Source organism: Arachis ipaensis, chromosome B9 (genome assembly GCF_059453495.1).
Source record: "Arachis ipaensis isolate K30076 ecotype BB chromosome B9, ASM5945349v1, whole genome shotgun sequence".
NCBI classification, from domain to species: Eukaryota; Viridiplantae; Streptophyta; class Magnoliopsida; order Fabales; family Fabaceae; genus Arachis; species Arachis ipaensis.
Window position 1 is genome coordinate 374,108 of NC_142444.1, and position 27,277 is coordinate 401,384.

At 34.6% G+C, this 27,277-nt stretch overlaps 5 protein-coding genes across 12 annotated transcripts; 1 reads left to right on the forward strand and 4 right to left on the reverse strand.

Annotated features, from left to right (window-relative positions):
* Nucleotides 1–2,309: 2,309 nt before the first annotated feature.
* Nucleotides 2,310–5,567, reverse strand: LOC107645043 (ankyrin repeat domain-containing protein 2B). 2 transcript variants are annotated; one of them, XM_088498278.1, is made up of 9 exons: nt 5,452–5,567; nt 5,309–5,349; nt 4,820–4,962; nt 4,114–4,323; nt 3,866–4,014; nt 3,615–3,783; nt 2,996–3,088; nt 2,712–2,851; nt 2,310–2,626 (listed from the first exon to the last, which is right to left on the reverse strand). In XM_088498278.1, the coding sequence occupies exons 2-9, from the start codon at nt 5,340–5,342 to the stop codon at nt 2,527–2,529; spliced, it is 1,038 nt and encodes a 345-aa protein (XP_088354404.1). In that variant the 5' UTR covers nt 5,343–5,349; nt 5,452–5,567; the 3' UTR covers nt 2,310–2,526. The 2 variants fall into 2 exon arrangements, with proteins under 2 accessions (XP_088354404.1, XP_088354403.1); XM_088498277.1 differs by having other exon boundaries at nt 5,309–5,532.
* Nucleotides 5,568–8,268: 2,701 nt separating this feature from the next.
* Nucleotides 8,269–15,231, forward strand: PEX5 (peroxin 5). The gene is made up of 13 exons (XM_016349050.3): nt 8,269–8,891; nt 9,414–9,607; nt 9,865–10,116; nt 10,798–10,914; nt 11,012–11,170; nt 11,467–11,654; nt 12,144–12,390; nt 12,537–12,621; nt 13,070–13,179; nt 13,620–13,844; nt 14,138–14,203; nt 14,330–14,424; nt 14,560–15,231. Exons 1-13 carry the CDS (start codon nt 8,468–8,470, stop codon nt 14,639–14,641), a joined length of 2,244 nt encoding a protein of 747 aa, XP_016204536.1. The 5' UTR covers nt 8,269–8,467; the 3' UTR covers nt 14,642–15,231.
* Nucleotides 15,232–15,358: 127 nt separating this feature from the next.
* On the reverse strand, nt 15,359–21,333 carry LOC107641590 (Zincin-like metalloproteases family protein). 4 transcript variants are annotated; one of them, XM_016345074.2, is made up of 16 exons: nt 21,072–21,333; nt 20,924–21,005; nt 20,743–20,850; nt 20,498–20,636; nt 20,338–20,392; nt 19,771–19,984; nt 19,393–19,488; nt 18,895–19,014; nt 18,663–18,788; nt 18,416–18,571; nt 17,948–18,064; nt 17,366–17,491; nt 16,754–16,821; nt 16,352–16,487; nt 16,049–16,214; nt 15,359–15,946 (listed from the first exon to the last, which is right to left on the reverse strand). In XM_016345074.2, exons 1-16 carry the CDS (start codon nt 21,218–21,220, stop codon nt 15,675–15,677), a joined length of 2,130 nt encoding a protein of 709 aa, XP_016200560.2. In that variant the 5' UTR covers nt 21,221–21,333; the 3' UTR covers nt 15,359–15,674. The 4 variants fall into 4 exon arrangements, with proteins under 4 accessions (XP_016200560.2, XP_088353941.1, XP_088353940.1 ...); XM_088497815.1 differs by having other exon boundaries at nt 20,731–20,815; nt 21,072–21,246; XM_088497814.1 differs by having other exon boundaries at nt 20,731–20,850; nt 21,072–21,246.
* A 196-nt stretch (nt 21,334–21,529) lies between these two features.
* LOC107645040 (uncharacterized) lies at nt 21,530–23,938 on the reverse strand. Of its 4 annotated transcripts, none has more exons than XM_016349049.3 (9): nt 23,799–23,918; nt 23,633–23,718; nt 23,448–23,548; nt 23,317–23,357; nt 23,142–23,218; nt 22,721–22,829; nt 22,426–22,439; nt 22,056–22,157; nt 21,530–21,973 (listed from the first exon to the last, which is right to left on the reverse strand). In XM_016349049.3, exons 2-9 carry the CDS (start codon nt 23,681–23,683, stop codon nt 21,857–21,859), a joined length of 612 nt encoding a protein of 203 aa, XP_016204535.2. In that variant the 5' UTR covers nt 23,684–23,718; nt 23,799–23,918; the 3' UTR covers nt 21,530–21,856. The 4 variants fall into 4 exon arrangements, with proteins under 4 accessions (XP_016204535.2, XP_016204534.2, XP_088353943.1 ...); XM_016349048.3 differs by having other exon boundaries at nt 23,448–23,554; XM_088497817.1 differs by having other exon boundaries at nt 23,633–23,938.
* Nucleotides 23,939–24,749: 811 nt separating this feature from the next.
* LOC107642254 (uncharacterized) lies at nt 24,750–26,071 on the reverse strand. The gene is made up of 3 exons (XM_016345544.3): nt 25,779–26,071; nt 25,541–25,678; nt 24,750–25,099 (listed from the first exon to the last, which is right to left on the reverse strand). Exons 1-3 carry the CDS (start codon nt 25,905–25,907, stop codon nt 24,908–24,910), a joined length of 459 nt encoding a protein of 152 aa, XP_016201030.1. The 5' UTR covers nt 25,908–26,071; the 3' UTR covers nt 24,750–24,907.
* Nucleotides 26,072–27,277: the final 1,206 nt, after the last annotated feature.

The following is a 27,277-nucleotide window of genomic DNA, read 5'->3' on the forward strand; positions in this document are numbered from 1 at the left end:
TTTTATCACTAAAGAATATATTCTCAAGTTTTATTGTATGGTAAGTTACCCTTACCAATAATAATGTATTTAGGTTTAGTTTGATAAAACTTTTATTTTTTAAAAGTAGTTTATAAAACTAATTTTTAAAAGATGATTTTTTAAAAGTTATAACATTTATATTTGGTAAATTAAATTAAAAATAGTTTTCAATAAATACAAATAATAACAATTACGTTTGATAAAATAGCTTTTAAAATTTAAAAATATTATAATAGACAAATGTAAACGTTAAATTTAAAATTAGTTAACATAATGGCACCGGATTCGATGGTCCCAGAACGTTTAGACCATTAAATAGTCCCATAATAAAACATGTTTTTTAAGTTTTTTAATAACTGATAAATAGTTCTTATCTAATTTTAATTACAAATTAATCCCATATATTTTATTTAATCATAAAAACTATTTTTTATTTTATAAATTTTTATTTTATCATTAATCTATTATATTTATTAACAATAAAAAACAAAAACAATAACGAATTAGATCTTCCATTGATCGTAATAAATTTGTTGGCTATTCCAATCGATTAAAAGATTATATTTGATCCGTGACGTTCATCCAGGGCTGTAAAATCGTGTTTATTTGAAAACCAATCGATTGGATTATCAAAACAATCGATTGAATTTCAGGTTTCCATAACTCAATCGATTGGATTGTTATCACAAAACAATCGATTAAAAATTACAAGGGAGCATGGTTTTTGCAAAAATCAATCGATTGGTCATATTACCAATCCATTGAACAACGACTAAAATGTGGGTTTTTAATTCAATCGATTGCTTATACTACCCAATCAATTAAATGTTTCAAAACAACCTGAGGTCTCACAATTCAATCGATTGGTTGTTTTGATGACTTCAATAGATTGGGTAACACAACCAATCGATTGAATTGTGAGACCTCATTGAATTATTAAAAACCCAGGCGTTTAATATAACCAATCGATTGATTTTTGCGAGCGAAAACCATGTTGTCTTGCAATTTTCAATCGATTGTTTTGTGATAACAACCTGTAGTCCAATCGATTGAGTTATGGAAATCTGAAATTCAATCGATTGTTTTGATAATCCAATTGATTGATTTTCAAAGAAACATGATTTCAGAGCCCTGTACGAACGTCACGGATCAAATATAATCTTTTAATCGATTGAAATAGCCAAAAAGTTTATTACGATCAATAGAATATCTAATTCGTTATTGTTTTTCTTTTTTATTGTTAATAAACATAATAGATTAATGATAAAATAAAAATTTATAAAATAAAAATAGTTTTTATAATTAAATAAAATATATGGGATTAATTTGTAATTAAAATTAGAAAAGGACTATTTAACAATTATTAAAAAAACTTAAAAAACATGTTTTGTTATAGGATCATTTAATGGTCCAAACGTTTTGGGACCATCGAATCATTTGCCATCTTTTTTATTTACCAAATACAAAATAACAGCTTTTAGAAAGTGTTCATACCCTGACCCAATGATAAGACCCAGGTCCAAACGAAAGGCCCAATCCAAAGGATTGAGCCTCACCCTACATCGACCTTCACCCCACGAAGTCGGTCCCTACCACGACTTGCTCTAAAGAAGTCGGGACGAAGATTAGCTGGCAGATAAACACCCATTCAAATGAGTAACTGCCCCTAAAATCTCTCTACCCACTTCCTGGAGCCATATCTCAACCTCCCTAAGATAAAGGGACGGTTACTCCCCATAAATAACGGAACTAGACCAACGGTGGTTATGGGTTCACCACTATAAATACACTGACATTTCTCAGGTATCTCAGAAGCCCAATACTCTCTAGATTTGTTTTGCTCCCTTTGCTGACTTTGGCATCGGAGTGTCTTTGCAGGTATCACCCCCCATTCTCTCATACCGAAGTCGGACGGGACCTTGGATCATCAATCCGCTTGGATACTTCCTCATTCAGACGATTGGGCCAGCCAAACTAATTCAACCCAATAATCTCCAGTTACCCATCGTAACAGAAAACATAAACACCTCTTCAAAAAACTTTACCAAACCAAGCCTTACTCTAAAAGTTCTCTTCAATGTTGTTTAACATTAGTTTTGAAGCTTTGAATTATATCCAAACTATTATTGTTATCATAAACATATTTGTTGTAGTAACTACTATTTTCTTTTATTAAAAAACTATAAAATTACTCTTATAAATCTCGAGCTAATTTATTCATGAACGCATTAGGTATCAAGGATGAATACTACAAAATACTACAAAAGCATGCAGTGTAACACAATCCATGCATAACAAGTTACAGAGAGATCAAATTTTATGATGGACTGACATCCAACACTTGCAAAGGAATCAATATAGTTTTTACACACAACAAATTAAACTTGGATAAAACCAAAAGATATCATATCACTCACATGGCAACTTTTCCTCTCATTTCCCTTCTTTTTTTTTTCCCACTTTTTTCTTTGTTGCTTACAACATGGCATTCATTATGGCTTACAACTACAGGAAAGCATCTTTTTCAAGCAGCTCTAAGACATCACTTTGATTGTTTAGCTTCGCAACATCTATAGGAGTTTTACCGTCCATGTTCTGGAGAGTACTGCAAATTGAAAGAGGTAATTAAGGACAAACAAATTATACTAATTAAGCACAATCTGAAAAGACTAATTATACTTGATACTTACACTGCAGCACCATTTTCAAGGAGTAGGGCAACACACTCCTTCCTGCCATAGCCAGCTGCATAATGAAGAGCTGTGTTCTTATTCTTATCCAAAGCATCCACTTTTGCTCCAGCCTCAATCAGAACTTGTGCACACTTCACCTGGAATCATATCAACAGTGTCCGTTAAGCCATAGAAAGCAAGAGCCTAATGATAGTCATAAAATTTACATTCCTGATTCTCTTTTATTTTGTGTGTGCAGCTTTGTAGGAGAGAACCAAGGAGGAACTTTAATACTAGTATACCTCGCCATATCCACATGCAAAATGTAAAGCAGTTCTTCCCTCGGCATCTTCTTCATCCTTGTCGCCACCAGAGGCTAGTGCATTTTTCAAGCCCTATTTGATTAAATAAAATGTTAGCTGTCAAATTTTTTTTTTTCAAATTATGCCCAGATACAACAATGGCTGAATTGGACAATATAAGATCAGCTGCATGAAGGTTAACAATCAAATAAACACTCAATAATACAGACAATTTTAGTTCTGTTTAGTTTATGTTCCTTCAAAGTTAACAAAAGAAATTAAGCAAACAACCCATTGCTACAGAATGATATGCAAAATACAAACTTAATACACACCTGATTTCCATTAATTTAACACGGGGTTGGTGTATAGAAAATTAGAAGGTTTTAACCTACAGGATTCAGAAAATGAAATAATATCCAAGTTCCTACTTAGACTATTTCTTTGTTCCCTCCACAACCTTACAAGAGGAATTCTTTTCAAATAACATAAGAAATGAAAGTGGAAGGAATTTTGAGGATAATACAACCAAAACATAAATATTCATGATTCTTTAAAAGAAGGCAAAAAGGTTCAAAGCATGTGTACATATACAGAAAGTGTTGTATTGACATAGTACCTCCACATCACCAATACTAGCAGTGTGATGAACAAGTGATTCATCTTCATTTCCCACATCTTCAGTCTCATCTGCCCCTGGATTTTCAGCAGAAGCAGCTGCATCTGCAGAAGTTGGAAGGCCCATTGCTTGCCCCAACTTCCGTAAAGCCTCCTCGTTATTCCAGTATCTGCATGAAATTTATCACTTCAAAACATATCGAAATTTTAAAAACACTAGAAGATAACAGAAAGATATGTTAGTGTCTAAACTTCATCATAGCAGCAGGACCGCCGTTCTCTATCTCGTCTAAGATATGTTTCAAAGATGGATCGTCCTTGATGCGTGCCATTCTCTCTTCAAGCTGTTCTTTGTTTGTTGGATTTGTAAAACTTTCAAGCATGGCAGACATTGATGGATCCTGCAAAATAGACATGAAACGGCATATATACATTTTATAACTGGAAATACTGCCATGGAACAAAGAATACAATGGAGAAGTTTAATAAATAACAAATACCTGCATCAATGCATTACCCAAACGTTCAGCCATGGTCATAAAATTAGGATTCTGCATAACTTGTTGCATGGTTTGATAATATTGCTGATTATCAAAGTTGGGGATACCCTCCTGTGGTGCACCTTGAAAGCTCTTCTGAAGCTGCTCAGCCATCTGATTGAATGATGGATCTTTTGCTATCTGTTCAGCCAATTCTTTGATGCTTGGATCCTATGAATTCCGCATTTTAGTATTAGTAAGCGCTTATCAAGAAATAGCAATTATGGAATACAAATTCTTTGAGATTCATGAATGGATTTCAATTACAGACAAACCTTAAGGGTGTGTTTGGAACACAACGGAATTGTAAAATGATTTGATTTCAACATACTTTCAATGTGTGTTTTGTATTTGAATTTGGTGATAGATTTTGGAGTGCACATAGAATATATGAATTTGGAATAACTACTTAAGTTTCAGTGCCAACAGTAAGATCACTGAAAAAGTTCAGATTTTCTTTCCCTTATAAATCATGGCACTCCAACCATAGGCTTGGAAAGACACAAATTGATGAAAACAGCAAACTCAGAATAAGCAGTGACATGCTCAAATGTGCATCCAAAAATCATACTCATCGTATAAAATAGCCATAATATCAATAAATACAAAAGGTATGATAGATATAAGCATATGACAAAATACAAAAAGAAAGGAGACAGTGATATACATTGAGAAGACCAGACATGGCAGAGAAATCGAAAGGGTTGGCTGGAAACCCAGTTGCGGGTCCAGAAGTTCGTCCAGCCTGTGAATCTGCAGAGGATGTTTCATCCTTGGGATTTGTGTTCTCTGCTGTGCCAGCTTTGTCATCTAAGAAAATCTCAACATGTTAATTTTTTGGTAAAGATTCATCAACCAAAAGTCAAAATTTTATCAAGCAAGTATTTTGTATTGATAAATGACTGCAACTCCAATATCTTTGTGAAACCTACATACAAATGCAAACACATCTGGTAATTCATGTACAACAATTCTAAGATTCCAATTCCAAGTTCACACATCTAAACAGAAAAATATATAACTTAATATGACTTATGCATCATCTATCAAGATTCAAGAGCATAGTTTAAAACTTCAAATCCCTTGTGTATGAAAGAACTATAAATCCACTTGTAATTGGAGGCAGAAAAAAGAGCGGAGGGAGGGATAAACATACCAGCAGGAATATCCTTTTCAGGGTTCGAAGCCATAATTTAGCTGACACAAAAGGCAAAGAGATATTTAGATAATCGAAGATGAACCTGTGAGAGAGAGAAAGAGAGAGAGAGTATTGAAATTGAAGAGGTTGAGAGTTGAAACCTGAGTACAAGCAGGGAGATAAGGTACTAACTGTGTTTCAATGGAAAATAAAATAAAATAAATAAATAAGTAGTTGGTAGTAAATAAATATGAATATATGTTTGGAAGATTTTCAAGTGGATCATGTACCGGTGTATAAATCATTTTTAACCATTGATCTTAATTATATATATTATATATATTTTTTATAATTAAGATCAACGGTTAAAAATAACTGAAACACCAGTACGACGGAACACTTAGAAATTTTCTTACATGTTTATTGTTTAAGTTAATTGTATTTGGAGATTGGAAGTGGAAAATGAAATGGAAAATAGGGAGCGATGGATGGATAGAGAATGGCGTGTGTGGACAAAGAGAGTGGGGCCCACAATCTTCATCGTCATCTTCTCAAATGAATGGCTCACTTTGCTGCCAACACTGTTTCCTCCATTTTCTTCCAGCGAAGCTCCTCTTTTCAATAACAATAATAACTTGTCTTTTGATAATAACAATAAAATAAAGAAATTACATTTACGTGTAACAAATAATAATTGTATAATGGTAGAAATTCAGGTGGAATCAACTTGACGTAAAGTTGATATCTGAGAGCTGTTAGATAATTTGACTGATTTGACTAAATTTTCATCTAACGGTTATCAGATATCAACTTCATGTGAAGTCGACTTCACCTGAGTTTTTACCTTGTATAATACATTACTTTGCATATCTTAAAAACGAGATCTTAAAAACGTGTAACATATAAGATTCAGACAGATTAATCTATCAAATTTAAAGAGGAAAAGTATATGGAACCAAAAGGTGATCAGCCAAAAAGTAAACAAAATCGTTTAATTAGAATCACTTTTTGAATAATATGTTTGAAAACTGCTCCTGAGATCACAGAGCACAAACCAAAACCCAATTTTTCATGGAGGCCAAACATATTTTGACTGATTTTTTGCTGATATGCTTTTGGTTTTTTAGTTGTTCTCATTTAAAGATACTATAAAAAAAATTTATATTCATGATTTAAAGTTAAAATCACCAATTAGAAAGAATAAGTGTTTATTATTTCACTCAATCATCGGTTAGTTTAATGAAAAATCTTTTTTTGGGCTAAACCTTGTCAATATCTACTCTATGGAATGGACCTTTCCAACCTCGAAGTCTTTGATTACACGATTTTCCATTAAAAATCGGCAAAAATAAAAAATCAAAATTATTTATTCATATTAAACGAATCATATAATAAGGGTTTAGCTAAATAATAATAATTAAATACATAGAAAAATGAATGAAGTTTTTAGAGCCCGTTTGATTAATATGTCATCCAAAGAAGATAATTCAAACTTCGATGCTCATTTTCATTTTCTCATAAACAACTTTTTACATATTATGAGTAATACATTCCTCAAATTAAGCATATATACCCTATTTACATTTGAGAATGATCAATATATGTTATGAAGTGTCTAACTCTTCATATAATAATGTCTATACTTAGTCAATAAGTCAATAACAATTTATGCAAATAAACAAATTTAAGTGCATTGAAGAAATCATGAAGATTGTCTTGTTTAATTCATGTGAAATCTTAATTTGACTTCAAATATAAAAATGCATGTTTTTTCTTTCAATTATTTAAACGTTTCAGTGTCAATTTCTTAAACAACTCATGCTTTATTTGATAACCTGAGAAACGAACGTATAAATGAACTCCTTCACCTACATTAAAAAAAAAACTCCTTGACCTATATTAATATTTTTTTTGGTGACTGACCTATATTAATATATCACTTCATATAATAATTTCTTTTTTTTTTCTAGCTACATTAAAGAGGAAATTTAGACATGGTTTGACATTGTAAGTCTGAATCACCTTTTTCTAAGGTTTAAAAGCTATGATATATTGACATGGACACGAGATACACACGACACAGAATACGTCGACACGTAAATTTTAAAATCTTATAAGACACGAGGACACGTATACATATAAAATATAAATTAATTTTTATAATTATTTATCTTATTTTAATTATATCAAGTATTTAAAATATTTTTTGTTTTAGTAAATAATAATATATACTATATTTAAAGTTATTTCAAGAATATATGTTAAGAATAAGATTGGATACGCTGATACGTGATGGTATTTAGGTGTGTCTAAATGTGTCCAGAGAATAATTTTTTACTTTTTATTAATTTTTTATTTTTTATTAAGATATGGTTGGATATAGCTGACACACGTATCGAACGAGTGTCGATGAATATCGTGTCCAAAATATATCTAACGTAGACACGATAACTCAACGAAGTGTTAGTGATTCATGGTTTAAAAAGCTTAATTAATGTGTCTTGGTAAGTTTGGTAAAATTTGGCACGTGCTACTACTACGCAGTGTTTTGTTTCGTGTTGTTTGTATATGGCACACACTCCCATGTACCGCTATTTTTGTTTTTCTTCTTTATTCTTTATTTTTCATATGCTATTAGTCTCTACCTTAAGTTGTTAATTTACTTATATTTGATAAATAAATGAACATGGCAATATTAAAATTTACAATCCATGAAAAAAACTCGAGTATTCATATAGAAGGCATTTTTATATATTTCATGGAATAATAAATTTTTATTCTATAAAATTATCTCAATATTAAATCCAAAAGCATGAGAGAAAAAAATAAGAAATTAAAAATGAATAAATAATTCAAAAGAATAGAAAACATTTTGTAGGCGTTTTTATTTGTTTATATTTTAATGTTATTTTTATCTTTATTATTTTCAGAATTTTGTAAGAAAACAATAATTATTTTCACTATTGAATATTGCTGGATATATAGGGGATATTGGTAGAGAGAACAGAAAATAGCGCAAGAGAAGAAGAGAGGAGAGGGTGGTGGACTAGACTTGGTGGAAACCACACCATAGAGAGAGTGCAGAACACAACACACGATTACGATTACGATTACGATTACGAAGCAAAACAAGTCATTCATTCAGAAGAGTGACTCAGCTGACATCATCATTCAGTTATGGCGATGCGCGACCTTATCACCGGCGCCACCTCCTGTCCCGACCCCGCCGCCTCCTCTTCCTCCTCCGCCAACCCTCTCGGCGCTCTCGCCAACGCTCTAATTGGCTCATCCTCCAAGACCAATGAGAGGCTCAAGGAGATTCCAACATCCATTCCCACTGACCCTTCCTCCCACCTCTACTCCCAACCTCCTCCTTCCCAGTTTCTTCCCGGCTCCGAATTCGACAAGCCTTTCTTCGATCCAAGCTCCCAGGGCTCCCAGTTCCTCAACGGCTTCCGCTCCGCAGCTGCTTCCGGCGGCGGGGCCCTGGAGGAAACTTGGGATGAGATACAGCGTGATGGCAGAGCTGCTCCTCAATTGGACGGTGGACTCTATGATAGGGCTGCACCTCCTCCTCACCTTCATCAACCCACCTTGGATGGTATTGTTTATTTCATCCAAGCACATCTCACTTTTATCGTTTATTATATGGTGTTTCCAACTGAATTTCACTGTGTGTCTTGGTTTGAGCTTTCTATTTTGTGGTATTAGAATGGTTTAGGCTCAGCGAGAGAGGAAGACAGGAGAATCTTTAGCTGATAAGTGAAAAGAAAAACTAAGTTGAACTGAAGATACACTTGTTATTCTTCATTGCTTTGGTGGATAAAGAATTCTTTGAACTCGGTGATAGAATTGGATCCTAGCTAGATTCTCTAAAGGCTCTTATGCTGTAACAGGGCTTCTTTGTTTTCCAAATTCGATGGATATTTATTTTTTTCAGCACTTAACATGCTCGTTGTCATTTAATAGTGTATTGTCTCTTTCTTGGGATTTACTCAAGGGGATGTGATTCTCGGAATTTGTCTACTGGACTTACATATGTGTATTTAGATGCTTAGACATTCCATGAAGGAAGACATAGAAAATTGATAATGTTATCTTGATTTTCTTTGCCATATGTAAGGGCCGCCTCAAAGAGTTCTGTCCAACTTTTTGCACTCATTTCTCGACAGCAGCCGTGGAGGAGTCCCTTTCCATCCAGCTCCTCTACCAATGTTGGGTTTATCTGAAGGTGATAAACAATGCATACGTGACCGGTCCAGCATAATGGCCAGACATCTTTTTGCAGACAAAAGTGAAGAATTCATTGATGCCCAAGTAAGGGGATTCATGGATTCCTCCATGTGCTTTGCTTTATATTACTTTTTTCTTATTTATTTTATTACATTCATATGAGCATATTACCCTAGCTCCTTGTTGACCGAAAGAAAGATAAGGGGATAAACCTGTTTAAGGGTTATGGTCTTTGTAGAACAATGTTGCCAATATATGATTTCTAGGTTCTATTGGATGTGCCTTTTTTTTGGGGCAAATTAATGCTTGAATATGGACTCATCAGAGTAATTACTTTCCAGGTAAATGCCCTTCTAAGCTCTCTAGATATTGACAGTAATGTCCGTGGTAAGGGACCTATGCCTGAGAGATTTCGGGAGCTTGAGGATTACTGGAATGAGTCTCAAGGCAACCTGAGACCTGGTCCTCACCCTGCAGATGGATGGATTGCTGAATATAGTCAAAATAGGGCAAATCTGGATAATCCTGATTCTTGGGCTAATTCATTTGAGCAACAACATGGTGCAAACGGTTGGGTCTCTGAGTTTGAGAATGTAAGAATTTTTCACTTATGCTAATCTATTTCTAGCTATCATTTGAAGTTTCTCACTCTTTTTAATTAGTAACTTAGAAATACACAGTTTTGATTCTTTTGACATGTATTCATATCCTTGAGATTTATTGGAAACTTGTTATGCTTAATTTATTGCTGGTTAGAACATTTTAGGATTACTCTCAAACTTAGCTTATCTCTTGATCAAAGCTACCTAAATTGTGAATTTGAAATTGTCTGATGTGCAATACCCATTTCTTAATGACTCACAATACTTTTCATTCTTCAACCATCGGTTTGCTTTGAAACAATGTACTGTTTGAGGGATGTTATCCATATATATCTCAGTTTGATTTCTTTGCTGTTTTTACTTTAGGGGTTATTACAACATTCAAAACATTGAGATGGGTAATAGTGTCGAACAAAGTGAACAAGTCATATAAAAAAATATGCCGAAATTGGAGATGGCATATTCTATTCTTCCATAGAATGTGAATGTCCTTTGATTGACTTCCCTTCTTCATTATTCTGAATCTTAGTTTTCATAGCCATAGGCTTGAATTACATAGTTTCTGTAGATATTGCATTAATCAATTTGTAAATGTTATCTCTGGATATATTATTACCTTTTGTTTCCCCTTATGTATTAAATTTTTTTCTTTGTATGCTGTTCAATCTGCAGTCCCAGTTGTCATCTATGGACCAAATGCAAGCTATGAACATGCCAAACTTAGCTGCAATGGAGCAGACTCGTATGCTTGCAAATACATTGGCCCAAAATAATGACCCTAAATTTCAGGTTTATCTTCTGTCATGACTTTGATATCTCCACTTGTAGAATTCTTTCTTTTGTTTCTCAAGAGGGAAAATGTCAATAACATTTTTTTGATACACAGAACTCAAAGTTTCTTCAGTTCGTATCAAAGATGAGCCGTGGTGAGTTGATTATTGATGACAATCAGGTTAAAGAGACTGCTCCTGGAGATTGGGCCACAGAATACCAGCAGCAATATAATCCTGGTCATTCATGGGCGGGTGAATTTTTAAATGATAAGGTATGTATAATTCTGATGAGCTTGAAACCATATTCCTTTGCAAGCGTTTTATATTATTGATTGTCATAAATTCAGGTAAAGAGACCATGATTTATAAAGGTTTGTCTGCCATAAATTCAGTTAAAAGAAAGGTTTTAGGTACTGTTAACTATCCTAGACAGTATAGTAAGATAAAGGTGAGACAGGAAATTATGAAAAGTGAATCCGAAGATATTTTGGATTAAATTATAATCAGAGAGTTCTTAATTAATGAGCCTTTTGCTCACAACTTTTAATTCTAACTTTGCGGGTTTCAGGTTTCTCATGGACCTGATCAATGGGTGAATGAGTTTAATGATCAGCAGCATGGACCAATTGATGATCAGTGGGTCAATGAATTTTCAAAGTTGCATGTTGGTGACTGGGCAGATGAATTTGGTCAGCAGGTTGCTGAAGGAGCTTTTGGGGAGAGCTCTTCTGATAACTGGGCACATGCATATGATGAGTATGTGTCCAACTTCCTTCAAATGGCAGTGTTTTTAATCGTATATTAAAGAACTATCAAAATTAGCTTGTGTGGGCTATGTCTTAATGTGTACTCATGCTTTCTTTGGAAAAAGGAGAGAGAGAGAGAGAGAAGGGGGGGGGGGGGGGAGAGGAATGCTTTTTTGATATCTATATGGGATTTCAGATTAGTGTTTAGTCTTTTTTTATTTTTCTTCTTCTGAGTGTATGCCTTATGCCTTTCTTCATTTCATTTGTGCTAGAGATTACTTTCTTCATTCTTGAATATTTGTTCCCATATTTATTTAGATTAGGAACCTTATATTAGCATGATTAGGACTACTGGGTTAGTACTTGGTACCTTTTATAAAATTACATCATTACGCACTAGGGACTACTATTTGCTGTCTTTGTGCTTTCTTTTATTATTACATTGAAGCGTTGAAGTTATTCTCTGAATTAATCAGAATATCTTTGGGGTTATGTGAAGGTACCTAAACGAACAAGTGGCTGCCAAGCAGCAGTCAGATTCTTCTAGGGGTGTGTATGTCTTTTCAGATTTAAATCCATATGTTGGCCATCCAAATCCTTTAAAAGAAGGACAAGATCTATTCAGGAAAGGACTTCTAAGTGAAGCAGTTCTTGCCTTGGAAGCTGAAGTCTTGAAAAATCCTGAAAACGCCGAAGGTTGGAGATTACTTGGAATAGCACATGCAGAAAATGATGATGATCAACAGGTTAGGTTACATCCTTCTTGAATGTTACTTATACCTCAATTTTATTGTGTTTCTTAAGATTGATTCATCACGTATGATTTCTGATATTGGGAAATTTTACTTCAAATGGTAACTTAATATTTTTAATTTCTCTTTCACCTTATCAGGCCATTGCAGCTATGATGCGAGCACAGGAGGCTGATCCAACGAACCTTGAAGTGCTTCTTGCTCTTGGTGTCAGTCATACAAATGGTTAGTAGACTGCTTCAGATTCATTGGTTGGATGGATGATACAAAGCATAATAGCACATTCAAATTTATTGCTTCTTTCTTGATTTGAAGATTTTTAAAGGACATTGTAGAAACAACAATTTTGTGTTTTCTCCATTTCTTTCATCAAACTTTGAAAAGAAACAAAACGAAAATGAATATAGCACTATTGTAATTATTAATGAAAACTTACCACCTGCAAATGGAAACCAAAAAAACCAACCAAACACTTTGTAATATGCTTTTTTATTTGCTTGACTTTGTATTGTGCCTACTTAGTTAGAACGGTCTGGTGTATACTTAAAGTCTATTTTAGTGAATTCCTAAATCCTAACTGAAAGCATCAATTCGAATAAATTCTAGTGTATGCTTTGCATTTTTTTCCTGGTAAATGAGGGAAAAAAATGAATTCATCTTCTCATGTATGCAGAACTGGAGCAAACGGCTGCCCTGAAGTATCTATATGGATGGCTACGCAATCACCCGAAGTATGGATCACTTGCCCCGCCAGAGTTGGCTGACTCTTTGTACTATGCTGATGTAAGTGGAGTTTAATTTTATTGACTATTGTTTTTGCTAAAGAACTATTTATTTGTTATGTGAACTTGGAAATCCTTATGCATTACTCATTATTAAGATATAGTCCATTTCAAAAAGCCTTGTTGAACTTGCCCTTTTTGCGGTTGATCTTAGCCTTGCTAAATATATCTGAAATCTTTTTCTTTTTCCATTCTTTTTTCAAAAAAAGATATACCCAAAAGAAACAAGATTTTTAGAATTTTCTGCCAACATTATAATCTGAGTTAATTTTCATCCAATAGTGTCTTTCCATGGTCTGTTGCTTTAGCTCTCAGATTACTGATTTGGTAAAAACTAAAAAGTGGCTAAGGAACAAAAATTGTCCCGAGTCACTTATCTAGCAATGTGTTTCCCTATGTATCTTCTGCTTAAATTGGAAAGATTTATTTTCCTTCCTGCAGGTTGCTAGATTATTCAATGAAGCTGCTGAAATGTCACCCGATGATGCAGATGTTCACATAGTTCTTGGGGTCATGTACAACTTATCCAGAGAATATGACAAAGCCATTGCATCTTTCCAAAGAGCACTGAAACTTAAGCCACATGATTACTCTCTTTGGAATAAACTCGGTGCGACACAAGCAAACAGTGTGCAAAGTGCGGATGCAATAACGGCTTATCAACAGGTATGGTGTTTCAATCTCAATCCTGGTATATGGCTGTAGGCTGAAGCTTTAATGTAATTATCATTTTAAGTGGGAAGTTTGTTCATTTTGTAATTTTATGACATATAAATGCAACTTAATTTATCAAATCTTTTGGGAAATAAAATTTTGTGACCATTTGATGGTCATTTATCCACCAATGTTTTATCTTTATGCATTTGCAGAAATTGACATGTACCTATATGCCATCTATTTTCTCCATGTAATATATTGTCTCTCTAATGGAATTTTACTTTTTCTATTGACACAAACAGGCACTTGATTTGAAGCCAAATTACGTTCGTGCTTGGGCAAATATGGGCATCAGTTATGCAAACCAGGTCAGTAATTTGGTTTTTAAATCTTCTATCATAAATGATTAAATGGTTTAAAGTAGGAACTAGTGCATTGGTTTTTAAGCTTTACTTTGCACTAACTAATAACTTTACCTTTCCGGTTTCCTACAGGGCATGTACGATGAGTCCATTCGATATTATGTTCGAGCACTTGCCATGAATCCAAAGGCAGATAATGCATGGCAATATTTGAGAATCTCATTGAGGTATGATTTCGTAGTATGTGTTGGAAGAGAAAATTAGAGCAGAGTTCGAGTGTGGAGAATAGGAGAATGATAATTCAAATTAGCTTCTAGTTTAAAATGTTTCTGGTGACTTAACTTGTATATCCTATATTGCAGTTGTGCTTCGAGGAATGACATGTTGGAAGCTTGTGATAGTCGTAATCTGGACCTTCTTCAGAAGGAGTTTCCTCTTCAATAAGTGGATGAAGTTCAATAGGAATCTTATTTTGGCTGAAGTAATGGAGAAATGTTATATATTCCATCTATGCTTTCTTAGAAATTAAAGGAGAGATAAGAAATTGGTCCAGTGCCTGCATTTGTATACGAGGCATACTTCAAAACACAGTATAACATCGTAGTGGGGAAAATAATCAAAATATATCATCTTACACTTCATTTGGGCGGCAAAGTTACAGACCCGTTTCCGAACGTGAGAAAAACTGTATATTATAGAATCCTTTGTATTCTCAAGTTTCCACTACAGCATGAAGGTATATATAATCAAGCACGATTTGTGGCGCATCATGTTTCTTATTTCTTTCATTTTTACTATTACTTTTGGTTCAATGGTCTTCTACCTTGGGGTAACTAGGCTATGAACCTGACACCCAACCGTTCCTATACATGTAAGGATTTATTTCCGATGCTTGTGTGTCTTTGATTAATATTAGTATTTAGTATACATTGAGAAAAATTGAGGGAGTTTGTCCATTGGGTTACAGCTTGATGAGCGTTACTGCATTACGGACTTTATTTGATAATTAAAGCAACAGTTATCTCTTGCATGCATCTTACGTTATTGAAGTTGTTTTCGATGCACTTTTATCTCCAACGTAACCCTTCCATTTGATTTTCCCATTGTTATTTGTTAAAATAAGTTTGAGAATGCAATAGAAAAAATAATAAAGATACAGTGGACATTGAATATGCTTTAATTGTACTCTGAAAAAGAATCAATTTTCCCCCACTCTGGAGGACAATATACTTTTTAGCTTCTTCAGGCTTAATCAAATGAATGAATGAAACTTCATACAAAAAGAGTATATGTAAACAAAGACCATAAACAAGCTCCATTTCTTTTTATAGAATAGTTCGACGCCCTAAAGATAAAACCTCCTCAGGTTGGTCTAAAAAGTAGAACTGCAGAACTTAGTCGCCCGATAGTGCTGCCTCATTTGTCTTGATAACTTTTCAGGGTGCTAGTTAGGTACACTCCAAACTATAAGAAAGCCTCATAACAAATGAACCTGCTGCTGATATTCTTCAACCAGTTTCATTTCATCAGAAAGACTTGAAATATCAGGGATTATCCCTCCATTACAATGCCTATATATCCCATCACCTACGAGATCATTTAACAAAGAAGCTGGATCTCTGGCTCCACCATGCTGTAGGAATTTCGTTCTTAAAGCGAATCCGGTAGTTAGTGATAGTGGATCCTCCTGGCACAACTTCTTCCATATGGTAGCAGCAAAACATTTGGCATACAAATAGCTATAATACCCTGCTCCAAAAAAGAAAATAAGTATAACAGAACCTTCAACTTAAATGGAAAAATAATTTGAAGTGGCAGGCCAACATTTATCAGAGCCTCAGGCCTACCAACCTGCACCATAATTAAGGAGATGACTAAATCGGGCCTCCCAGTGTGTTCCTTCCACATGTTCCCAACAAGTATGCTGTCTTTTCAGTTCAGCAACAACAGAACTAGTGTCTCCATAAGGGAGTGGCTGCTCTCCAAAAAGTGTCTGATCAACCAAGGCATAGAATATCTGACAGAAAACACAAACTATGTTAATTATGTTATGTCTTCTCACATATTAAAAAATATGTCATGCTTTACTGACTTAAGACACCAGCCAGTGCGCAATATAGGTATTTAAAATAAAAGAGCGAAAGGAAAAAACACCTGACGCTGCAGATCAGTGGTAGCAAACATATCTTTGGCACCCTTCATTGACTCCACCAGCTTACGAGGGATTTCTTCACCCGTTGAATAGTGTCTAGCAAATCTTTTCAGAACTCGATAGTCCCATGCATAGTATCTATCCGCCAAAAATACCATGAAGTCAATCAAAAGCCATGACGTGAGCAGATAAGTGGTTACCTAATTTATTTAGCAACAGCAACAATTTCTCCCTATTTTAAATCATTAAACAATGCAATAGAGGCTTATCTATTAAATCAGACATCCATAATTTCCTTTAATTATTATATCCTGATTCCCACCAAACAGTTTGTCTGAATCGCTCTTCTTCTACGAATTACAACTTCAAAAGAAAACAAAGGTTATTGCAGCCATTCTACTCACTCAAAGAGGTTGGATGGTATTTCTGCAAAATCAAGGACCACTCTGGTGCCAGAAAAATGTTGGTAATCCTGCAATAAGAACAACAAGAAAGCATACTGCAATGAGAGCAATCTTAGATGCAAACTTTTCTATTTTCAAGTAACCTCAGTCTTGTTAGTTCATTGTACAACACATCAATACAGTTCAAATTTGAAATTCTAAAGATAATTTAAACAATATCATTATAGATTATCTCAATTTGCTCCAGTCATGTTTGAATTTATGCCTTCAGAATATCTAACGAAAAAGATATCTAAGTGCTATAAATTAAACACTACAGATAATTGAAAATGTTTAACATGTTGTCCATATAAATCTGTGGGGAATAATTACTAGCTCCTGGGCTATGCTTCAATCTCCCTACTCATGAATCCTACTTTATTTTGTAATAGTCTCTGGTGTTTATTCAACGTGTTATTGATTTCTTATTTTTATTTTTATTAGGTAACGAAAAAGATTGAATTGAAAATGGCTGAGCATAAGAAATCCACAGCAAAAACAAAACAAGAGGGAAAACTTTGGAGTGAAAGCAAAGTCTGTATATTCAAACTCACGAGAAATTCAAGAAAATACCGTTCTTGAAAGCAATGAATGAAGAGCATGACCAAACTCATGAAATAGAGTTTCCACTTCCCAATGATTAAGCCTCACAGCTGATGGGCTTCGTGAACGTGGAAAATTGCAAACAAGAGCTACAACCTGCAATTTTTTCATAATCAGACAGCAACCAGAATAATCAGCAGTTTGTAAAGAAAAATATAACGAGCTTTCAACTTAACAGGGAGCACCAAGGAATATTAAGTAAACTCTTATGGGTTATTAATTAGTTACTTGTAGTATCTCCTTGTGTAGTTTCTGTATTAGTAAAATACAAGACAATGAAATGCTAAACTATTTTGATCAATTGGTGAAATAATGTTCTCATAGTCTCTTGTTTATTTCACTTTCCCTTTCTCTTTGTAAAAGCCTCCTGCTTTTACCACAGAAGGATGTATATCTTCTCTCTATGATCTCTTCTGAATTCTCTAAGGTGAATTCTTCATATAAAAGAGTTGGACATAAAAAGGAACCACATATTTGAGTGACATAAAGAGAAAACAATAATTGCTAGCTAAATGTCCAAATCTGATTGAGAATAAATAAATTTTCACGTACTGGAAGTTGGTATTCCGTTTGAGAAATCTTGCGACCCCCTTTAATTGCAAAATGAGCACAACCAGGATACTTTCCTTTTCTCGAGTACAAATCAAGGTACAGATATCCTAAATCACCCTGAAATGAGGTTGAGCTTCAGTGGATTTCAAACTGATTGCATGAAAAGTTACACATAAGTAGGTTTTGATATTCATCATCATTGACAATATAAATTACCTGGAGTAATTGGACATTTGGCAGTCAGTAGACCAAATGAAAGTTTATTTTATTATCTTTTATTTTATTTTGCATTCTCCAATGGAGACAGAGTAACATATATAATAAGCTCAGATAACATAAAATGTAGATATATTGCTATATTTACTTAAATTTCAACCAAAAACCATTCAGAGTGATAGATAGGAACTTTAAACAAAAAGTTAAAATTATGGAAACATTAATGTTTGATTTATGTTTCTACACATGTACCTCTTCAGGATGATGAAGAGACAGTTTAAGCACTTGGGGATCCCATGATTCACCAGGTTCCAGAGGGATGTTATGAAAGGTTGCACCAAACAATGACTGCACCAGCACCTTCAAACCCTCAATACAGTTTGATAAAGAAAAATATGATGCTACAACCTGTACACATGATGTTTCCATTAAGGAAAAGAACAAAAAATTCTAGGTAGGCATAAATGACAACCATATCATGCAGGTGTATTGCATTTACCGAATTGTCCAACTTATAAGTAGAGGACTTCATCATAGTCATGTAGTATGCCTCATCCCATGCCCTCAAATTTCCATCACTTCGACCGAACGTTTCTCTTTTGAATTTTGTAAGTAACTCAAACTCCTAAGATTATAAGGAAAAGAGAAAATCCTCCTTTCAGGTACAAGCACAAACCACTAGGATAAAACGCCTTTCAAATCTAGAAAGTATGCCAAAAAGGAAGCCATACCTCTTTAGACTTTGCCTGCACCATCTTGCTCATCTCAAGTAAAAATGACCTAACAACATCTGGTGTCGTAGCCATGTTAGGCTTAACGGCAAATTCAGCATAAGATTTACACCCCATCATCTAGATCAAATGACTAGATGGTCAAATCATTGAGTAATAGTCAAAACAGAATAAACATTAAGCTTTGTGGGAAATACTTGTGAAAACTATTAAGCTAAGTCAATATGATGAAATTCTATCCACTTTTTCAATGATTATAAAACTTCAACCTGCAAGAAGTCAGACTACCTTAATTGTAATTCATAAAATGGAAAGAGTCAATGCACATCCATGCCTATAGCAGCATAGATAATTAGATATGTGTGATATTCACATGCATATGAATCATGTGCTCCAAATATTCACATTCAATGAATAATATAGATAACATAGAAACTTAGGCTGTGGTGCCAAAGTAAAGGCTTAAAGGGAGTGAGAGTGCCAAACGAAGATACAAACCTGAGCTATTTCATGTCGAGCAGATATAAGCCTTCTCAGAACTTCAACATTTGCATGTGGAACAGAATTTCCTTGTATATATACCATTTTCCTTACCTTAAAATACAGTGAGGATTTATGTTTAAAAACATAACAAAACAAAACAAAACAAAAAAACAAATGATGAAGTCTTAGTTCATTATTTAGGCTCATTAAGAACACCAAAAGAATTCATCGGTGCTTTAGTTTTATGGGTAGTAAGTTTAAGTTTCTCATAAGATTTAGTGAGGTTCTAAACGCTTTTTTCTACTTTGGCTAAACTTACTGGATACTTGATAATTATCACTCTGGGTATTAACATACCACGGTAAACTTTGAGATCATCAAATAGAAAATTACCTCATCATCTGATGAGTGCTGTAGGATGGCGGCAACAGTTTGTGGGTCTGTTGTAATTTGATATCCTTTCTCTTTAAGGACAGTGTTGGACCCTGTAACTATTGAAGAACCTGACCGATAGATAGGCTTAACAAGATAATGCAAACTTTTGGGTATGCGTGATGAAGGATATATATCCACATTTCCTGGATCCATGACAATATTTTCATTGTACCTACCCAAATAAAACATAACAAAATGCAAACAGATCAAAAGCACAAAATAGGACATGATTCAGACACGTTAAAATTTACTCTTATGGAGTACAAGTAGCGAAGCATTAAGTGAGTCGAAAATTCACATATTTTTTGTTAGACAAAGAAAAAGAATGACAAAGTACACAAAAATATAGAGTACATTAGATCCTTTTTACAGGGCCGAGATCAGACAAGATAAATTTTTAAAATAAATTACCAACTCCAATCAATCACAATTTACAGAAATAGTGTCACTGAGACAAAGTATTGGTTGTTCACCACAAGCATAGAGATGTCAAGTTAAGAAAGTATCATTTACAAACACACTTACTGTCTGGATAGTTGAGAAATTTCAACATTTAGTGAGTTTACGCGATGTAATTTTTCTGCAAAAGAAAGCACGTCATTTAAAGAAAGATTTTTTAACGCATGAAATGTGCCGCAACAATTTCCGAGAACATAACCATGAAATCAAGAGCAATATGGGTTACCAGGGGAAAGATGAATTCCACCCCTTTCAAAATCAGCACGCAAGTTTCGAACTCCCCTTTGAGCTTCTTCAGAGAGCATATGACACTCCTGCTCGGCTTTCTTGACGGCATTGTAGAGATCATGGTTTGTATTGAGATACTGTACAAGAAAGAAAGCATAAGTGGATGCTACAAGATGAGATATTTTCTTGTTAATATTGTGAGATGCATTAAGGAGGAGGAGTGAGGATCACCCGTCAGCTCACATGTAGATATTCATTGATTCTGAAGGAAGCCTTGTTGGCCTCTTGAAGAAATTCCCTGTTTGGATGAGTGTGCCTACACAGTTCAGCAGAGTCCACAACACAACACACCTGATCAGGAACACGCAGAGATGCATCAATCAGTAAGGTACAAGGGAAAATCAAGCAAGCAAGAAGAGCGTACTGTGTCAGAAATCTCGTCCATTGTACGCATGATATCTGCAGCTGGAGGAGCGGTGGAAATGTAAGCGATGAGTTCCGCAGACCTGAGAGTCACAAAGTAAGAAGAAGAAGAAGAAGAAGAAGAAGAAGAAGAGAGGTAGAAAGGGAACCTTTGAATGGCTTCATCGACGAAAGATTCGAAGCCTTTGGGGGTCTTCAAATGAGGGAACCCATACAGACCCGACGACGAAGAGAAGCTTCTTCGCCTCTCACCGAACACATTCAACGTTCTGCTCAAAAGCTTCCCCACCATCGTCATGACTGTGCTTCCTCCCTCGCGCTGCTGCTTCTTATATATATATATATATATATATATATGAAAAAATGACAAATAGGTCCTGATCTTTTATTCTGCAGGCATTTTTGTCCTTGACCATTGAAAAATACTTTTAAGTCCCTGACCTTCACAAAATTTGGACAGATCAATCCCTCCATCCAAATACCTCCGTCAGGGACTGATCCGTCCAAATTTTATGAAGGTCAGAGACTTAAAAGTATTTTTCAATGGTCAGGATTTAAACGGTTGAACCATGTTTACCCACTATGCTATATAAAAGAAAAACAAGTGTTTAATCATTTCATAATAAGCTTTATTATACATCTACATGAAATAGTAAGCTTGTGTTATAGTGTTAATAGTGTTGCTCTGTTCATTACATTATTGTTCCAAGAATTAAAAATAGTGCAAGGTACATTATCTCATAGCAATCTCTCATTCGCTTTGTGTTAGTTCACACTTCACCGGGTTCTTCTTTATGGTTTTAGTTTCATCCATTAGATTGTAATGTTTGTAGATGGAATTGTAGTTATGACAATAACAATCTTTTGTAACGATGGAAACTATCACATTGAAGGAGATACAGATGGAGTGTGAATAAACAGATGCAATTCGCTTCTACTTTTGAAGCTGAACCACAGCATCAAAGCTGAATTGTTGTCCCTCTTCAAAGGTACTTTTAAGATCTTCAAAGCTTTGCTCAACTCTCAGGTTAGTGCTAACCATCAACTGCTCCTGCAATCATTACATATTGATATTAATGTTAAATACTTTTCACAGAAGCAACCTAATCCAAATATAGCATATGGCAAAATACCTTCTCCACATACTCAGCTACAGTTGAGTTGATAATTTTCTTGATAACTTCCTTGTACACTCTTGATGGCCCAAGCACCTCTAATAAAATTTCTTTTGGTATCTGTTTAACACAACATATGGCAAAAACATAAAATTGAATTAATCTCCTTTGTATCAAAGACCTATACAGCTGAATCAACAACAGAGCATAACTGGTCCCTCAATTCTATCTAAACATACCACACATATTGTTCACATTAAGAAGGAAGAGAAAATGGAGAAAAGATTATCTATCTGATTCAAAATTTCATGACAAACCAGTGCCAAATGCCAACAACAACATAGCCAATGAAGACTAAAACAGAGAATTGATGACTATGGATACTTACATTTGGTGTTTTTCCTGGCAGTCCCCAAATTGTTGGAGCAGCAATTCGCCATGAGAACAAAAGAAAAATTCAAGTTGAGTGACAAAGGAAACTAAAATTATGTTCCAGAGCAGTTATAGATTCAGTCAATCTTTTTCATTGGCTATCCTTTTCTCTCTCTCTCTTTTCTTTTTTTTTTTTTTTTGCTATTAGCTCGGGAATCCATGGAAATTCATTACACTTCAATTTAGCTATAAATCCACACAATTAAAACTTGATAGAGTGTTCTTCATATATAAGTCGACAGATACTTCACCTCCTTTTACTCTTCGGAATCCCGGAATCGGCTGTGCTGCTGCAACCATTTTCCCAAAGACATCATCAAAGATCTGTTGAGTTTTGCTTCCAGATACCTTTATGCTTATCTGAACAGAAGCATTTAAACAAAGCATTCACCATTTAAAATTTACAGGCATAAGGAAACCATGACTATGCAACCCTAGAAATTACATGTATTGTGTGGGACAATTTAACAGCCAATTGCACATTACTTATCCAAACACACACTATGCTTTTGAGCAAAATCATGAGCTTGCATATGCTTATTATTGAATAATGTAATTATCATATTGTACATATATCTAAACAATTATGTCATGATTCTGCCCTGCTGGCCCTGCATATTCCTTCTCTAATCATTTAAACTTATTTCGATTAGAGTTTGTGCCTGCATGTACCTTTAGTTCTTTAGAATCACTGATGTCACCAACAGAGACAGAGAACTCCTCGAACTGTGCACAAGTAATTTCAGCATCTACAACAAGAAAAACCGAAGTCCAAGAGAAATTGTTCACATAAAAATCACGAGTTTCAATTAAAATGAGCATGCTTTGACCTAAGAAAAACTAGCACCTGATAAAACGGCAGCATTAGGAAGACATCTAACGTGTTCCCTGGACATTTCAAATTTAATATGAATGAATTTAAGCAGTTTGAACTCGCACAAACAATGACGCAATTTGAAATAAAGAAAGCAGCAGTACCTTTTTGTTGCAGCATGTCTAAGCTTCCATGAAGGAGGCACATGTGTAAAATTCATGGTGGGGATTATGAACTCATCTACTCTCTGCTTGCATCTGGCCACCTGCAGCTGCCACAAAATATGTATTTTAAAAATAAACAAACTACGATTACTGTCTTCTCTCGGAATAGAAGAAGAGGAACAAACCTGTGGAGTTGGATTTACGATGAAGGTTTGAGATAGAGATGCTGCTTGCATTGTTTGTGTGTTACAATTGTCACCGGAAATATACGCTGAGCAAGAAAATTCGCCCAAATTAGAAGAAATGAGGACTGAGGAAGTACATATCTGGTAATTCAGGCTTAGATACTACTTCACCAAACTCTGCTGCTGCCTCCTCTTCTTCTAGCTACTTCTAGTTCTGTTCACTTCTGCTTATCTTCACTTACACCTAAATTAATTACACGAAAATATATCGATTGCAATCATATATTTATGTCCGGTCAAGAAAACTCTATGATTCAAAGTCTGTTTATATGGTTATTTTTCATTGTATTTGGAAAAGTTTTTAAAAAGAAAATTTTAACCACTTTAAAAATTATATTAGGGCTTGGTAGGGTAAGTTTTTGAGATTTTTTTTTAATTATTTATTTTTAAAAAATTTTTAAAAAAATAAAAATAATTTTATATTTAGATATTTTATGCAAAAAAAATTATCTATTAATTATATTTGGATACAATATAAAAATATTATTTGTTTATTTATAATATAAAAATATTATTTTAAAAAAAAACTTTTTAAAAAAATTATTTTTTAATATTTTATTTTATATTAAAAATTTATCAAATATACTAAAAATAAAAAATATTTTTTATCATGTTAATAGCACTGGAACAAGCACTTAATATTAAGAGAAGCTCTTTTCTTTTTGGGGAGAAAAAAAATCGTTTGTCGAGGGGGAAAAAAGAAAATGATTGGGCCTCATATTAATACAATCATTGATATATCTTTCACAGTTTCAACTTCTACTAAAATATAAAGTTCCTAAAGTCAAACGATAAAACGAAACATTAAGTTGTTCCCCACAATAAAAATCACCACCTATGATCAGTTTATAATAATCTTTTCACGTTAGTGTACCATACCACTGAAGAACAAAACAATGGAGAAACTCATGCAGCATTGTTGAGCTTGCATTCCGCTTAAAGAACAGGTGGCTAGATTGCACGGGTGAAGTTGTTTGCGATTAAATTTAAAATGATCACATCGTATACAATGTTACATTTGAAGGTAGCGAAATAAAACCTAACGAAATGCACATAATTATTGCTTCAAGTCATTGATAAATCAAGCTTTCCCAGCATTCTAACTACAGAAATCCAGCAAAATCTTGTGTACTCTAGATAGAGTTACAAAATAATATCTTGCAAATTTGCACCATCTACAATAATAACTAAATCTTTGGATACAAAAAAATGGAGCTAGAAGGAGTCATTGTCCTTAATGCCAAAGGAGGATTTCAACTTATTAGCAAGAAGTGGTAGCATCTTGATGCTGTCTTGGATCGCCTCATCAGCACAGGAAACCATATCATTCATGGCCCCACCTTTCTGCTGGAGCTTTGCAGACTCATACCTATCTTGACATACCATCAGAGATCTATTCAATTTCTCCTGCACCATGTTCAAAACAAGGTATTTATTGTCCAAATAATGAGAAATCAACAACAAAAACTACTAAGCGTTTTACTACAGGGTGAGGTAAGTTACATGGATCTATGAATACCATATCTTCAATAGGAAATCAAACTAAATGGTTTGGAGGTCCAAAGATCTTCCAATGCAAAATTTTCGAAGATGCATGCATACATATCTGCTCTATTTCTTACAACAAACCATTAATTTTCATCAAATAGTGTTGAAAAAGTTAAAGTGTGAATTGGATCCAATTTTTATGTTTGTAAACCCTATAATCAATAGTGGATAGAAACAGATTACCTAGAATAAAGACAATTAATCGTTGATTGTACTATTGAGACTTGTCTATTAAATAAATTCACAATACTTTTGCAATTAAAGAAGCAACAACAGTTGAGAAAGGAAAGAGAGACTTACCTGAAACTTTTGCATCTCAGTATCAAAAGTCTGTTGAACATTAGCAAGAGGAATACTGCAATTTTCGACACAATTAGTTATCTCTTCCTGCCTTCTGCTCCTATCAAAGCACTCATACGCACATTTGAAATATGCTTTCTGGAAAGGTCAAATCCAATGAAACAATGAACTATATAGAATAGGAAGCTTGCAAGTGCAAAATTTGTCATTGTATTGAAGCAGTCAATAAAGAAGAAACCTGGAGAGTGAAATTGACATGGTCTTGGATAGGGGCAAGGTTATTTTGAGCAGCTACATTGACTTCATCAAGCTTCTGCCTCAGTCTTTGTTGAGCAAGATGCTCTTCAGCTCCCGCAAAGTGATCCATCCTATTCACTGTCAACAAATAGATCTTCACTTTAGTTTCAGAACTCAAGTTCCATAAGAGGGAAGAATCCCCCAAGTTTATGAAACTGAAAAGCAGTCAAGGAATCGAGCTTCAGGTCATAAATCTCGTGACGAAAAGAGGGAAAAATATTAAAGCTAGCAATTGAAATCCAATACAAAACAGGGATTAGGGTTTAAAGGGTTTAAGCCACTAAACATATTTTTTGGACTTGGGTTGGGCCGGGAAACCGACCCGCACCGTACAGAGCAACAAACCCGCCCAACCGGTTTTCTGAAATTTGCTCAAAACGGCGCCGTTGGTTAGAGGAACCCTAACCATTAACCCGCAGCACCCTCTTGGAATCGAAGAGAACTCGAACGCAGCTTGGAGGAAGCACCATAGCAGCCCTCTCTCGCCGCCGTTCCTCAACGTCCAGCCACCGCCGCCATCCGCATTGCTACAGCTTCGGCGCAACGTCGCCCTTGTTCGCCGCGCGTCCGCCTCCTTTTTGGCCAAGCTTCTGTGGTTCTGCCTCTGTTTTGTGGCCAACCCTTGTTCGAGCTGCTTAGCTCTCTGTTCAGTTCTCTACGCCGCGTGTTCGAGCCTCTGTTCCGCTGCCTTTTAGCCACCGTTCAGCCATTGTTCAGCCTCCGCTCAGCCATTTCCGTCGCGTTTTAAAGCTTCTCCCTCTCCCTGTACTGTTTGAATTTCAGAACTGCTCTATCGTAGGGTGATTTTTTCTCCTTCTTCTTGTTCTTTCTTGTATTAATTATTCAGATATTGTTTTATTTGATTGTTGTTTTCATGATTAGTATGTTTTCTAGTTCTTATTTTGTTGTTGGTTTGCTGTAGTTTAAAATTTTAATTGTTCTTGTTATTTTGATTTTCAGTTTTAATTGATCTTATTAACTTTTTAATTTGATAAATTATTGTTTTGGTGTTGTTCTTTACCTTTTGATTGTTATATTGTGTTTTTGCTGTTGTTGATTTAATAAATTGTTCATTGAGTCGAAGATGAAAACCTGCCATGTTAAAACTGCTCCTGTCATGTTAAACCTGCCATGTTAAAATTGCTCCTATTGGTTTAGTATGGCTCAATCCCTCCTATTGGTTTAGTATGGCTCAATCCCTGCTTCCAAAGAGATTCTACCACCATGCTTGGACCTTCTCTCTGAGGTTAGCCATGTGATAATTAAGGATGTAAATCTTGTGACCCACTTTAGGAATTAACTTTTTAGTTTCTTTTTTAAATTGGATATCGAAATTTTGTTTATTAATGTGTGAATATATTCTTTCATATTCCTCACTAAGTCGTAGTGATCTGTATGCCTTTGATCTCATGGCCTTTGTATTGTTGCATATTGGTAGAT

Coding starts and splice junctions, on each gene's coding strand:
- LOC107645043 (XM_088498278.1), bottom strand. CDS start 5,342: ATGGCTTCGAACCCTGAAAAGGATATTCCTGCTG. Junction 3,089..3,614: donor CTAGTATTGGTGATGTGGAG/GTACTATGTCAA, acceptor TTAATCAAATAG/GGCTTGAAAAATGCACTAGC. Junction 2,852..2,995: donor TTGCATGTGGATATGGCGAG/GTATACTAGTAT, acceptor ATATGATTCCAG/GTGAAGTGTGCACAAGTTCT.
- PEX5 (XM_016349050.3), top strand. CDS start 8,468: ATGGCGATGCGCGACCTTATCACCGGCGCCACCTCCTGTCCCGACCCC. Junction 11,171..11,466: donor GTGAATTTTTAAATGATAAG/GTATGTATAATT, acceptor TGCGGGTTTCAG/GTTTCTCATGGACCTGATCA. Junction 13,180..13,619: donor ACTCTTTGTACTATGCTGAT/GTAAGTGGAGTT, acceptor TCCTTCCTGCAG/GTTGCTAGATTATTCAATGA.
- LOC107641590 (XM_016345074.2), bottom strand. CDS start 21,220: ATGACGATGGTGGGGAAGCTTTTGAGCAGAACGTTGAATGTGTTCGGT. Junction 20,851..20,923: donor TGGACGAGATTTCTGACACA/GTACGCTCTTCT, acceptor GTTCCTGATCAG/GTGTGTTGTGTTGTGGACTC. Junction 20,637..20,742: donor GAATCAATGAATATCTACAT/GTGAGCTGACGG, acceptor TTTCTTGTACAG/TATCTCAATACAAACCATGA.
- LOC107645040 (XM_016349048.3), bottom strand. CDS start 23,683: ATGCAAGCAGCATCTCTATCTCAAACCTTCATCGTAAATCCAACTCCA. Junction 23,358..23,447: donor AGACATGCTGCAACAAAAAG/GTACTGCTGCTT, acceptor TGAAATGTCCAG/GGAACACGTTAGATGTCTTC. Junction 22,830..23,141: donor GTGATTCTAAAGAACTAAAG/GTACATGCAGGC, acceptor GCTTCTGTTCAG/ATAAGCATAAAGGTATCTGG.
- LOC107642254 (XM_016345544.3), bottom strand. CDS start 25,907: ATGGATCACTTTGCGGGAGCTGAAGAGCATCTTGCTCAACAAAGACTG. Junction 25,679..25,778: donor ATGTCAATTTCACTCTCCAG/GTTTCTTCTTTA, acceptor TGACCTTTCCAG/AAAGCATATTTCAAATGTGC. Junction 25,100..25,540: donor CTGAGATGCAAAAGTTTCAG/GTAAGTCTCTCT, acceptor AACATGGTGCAG/GAGAAATTGAATAGATCTCT.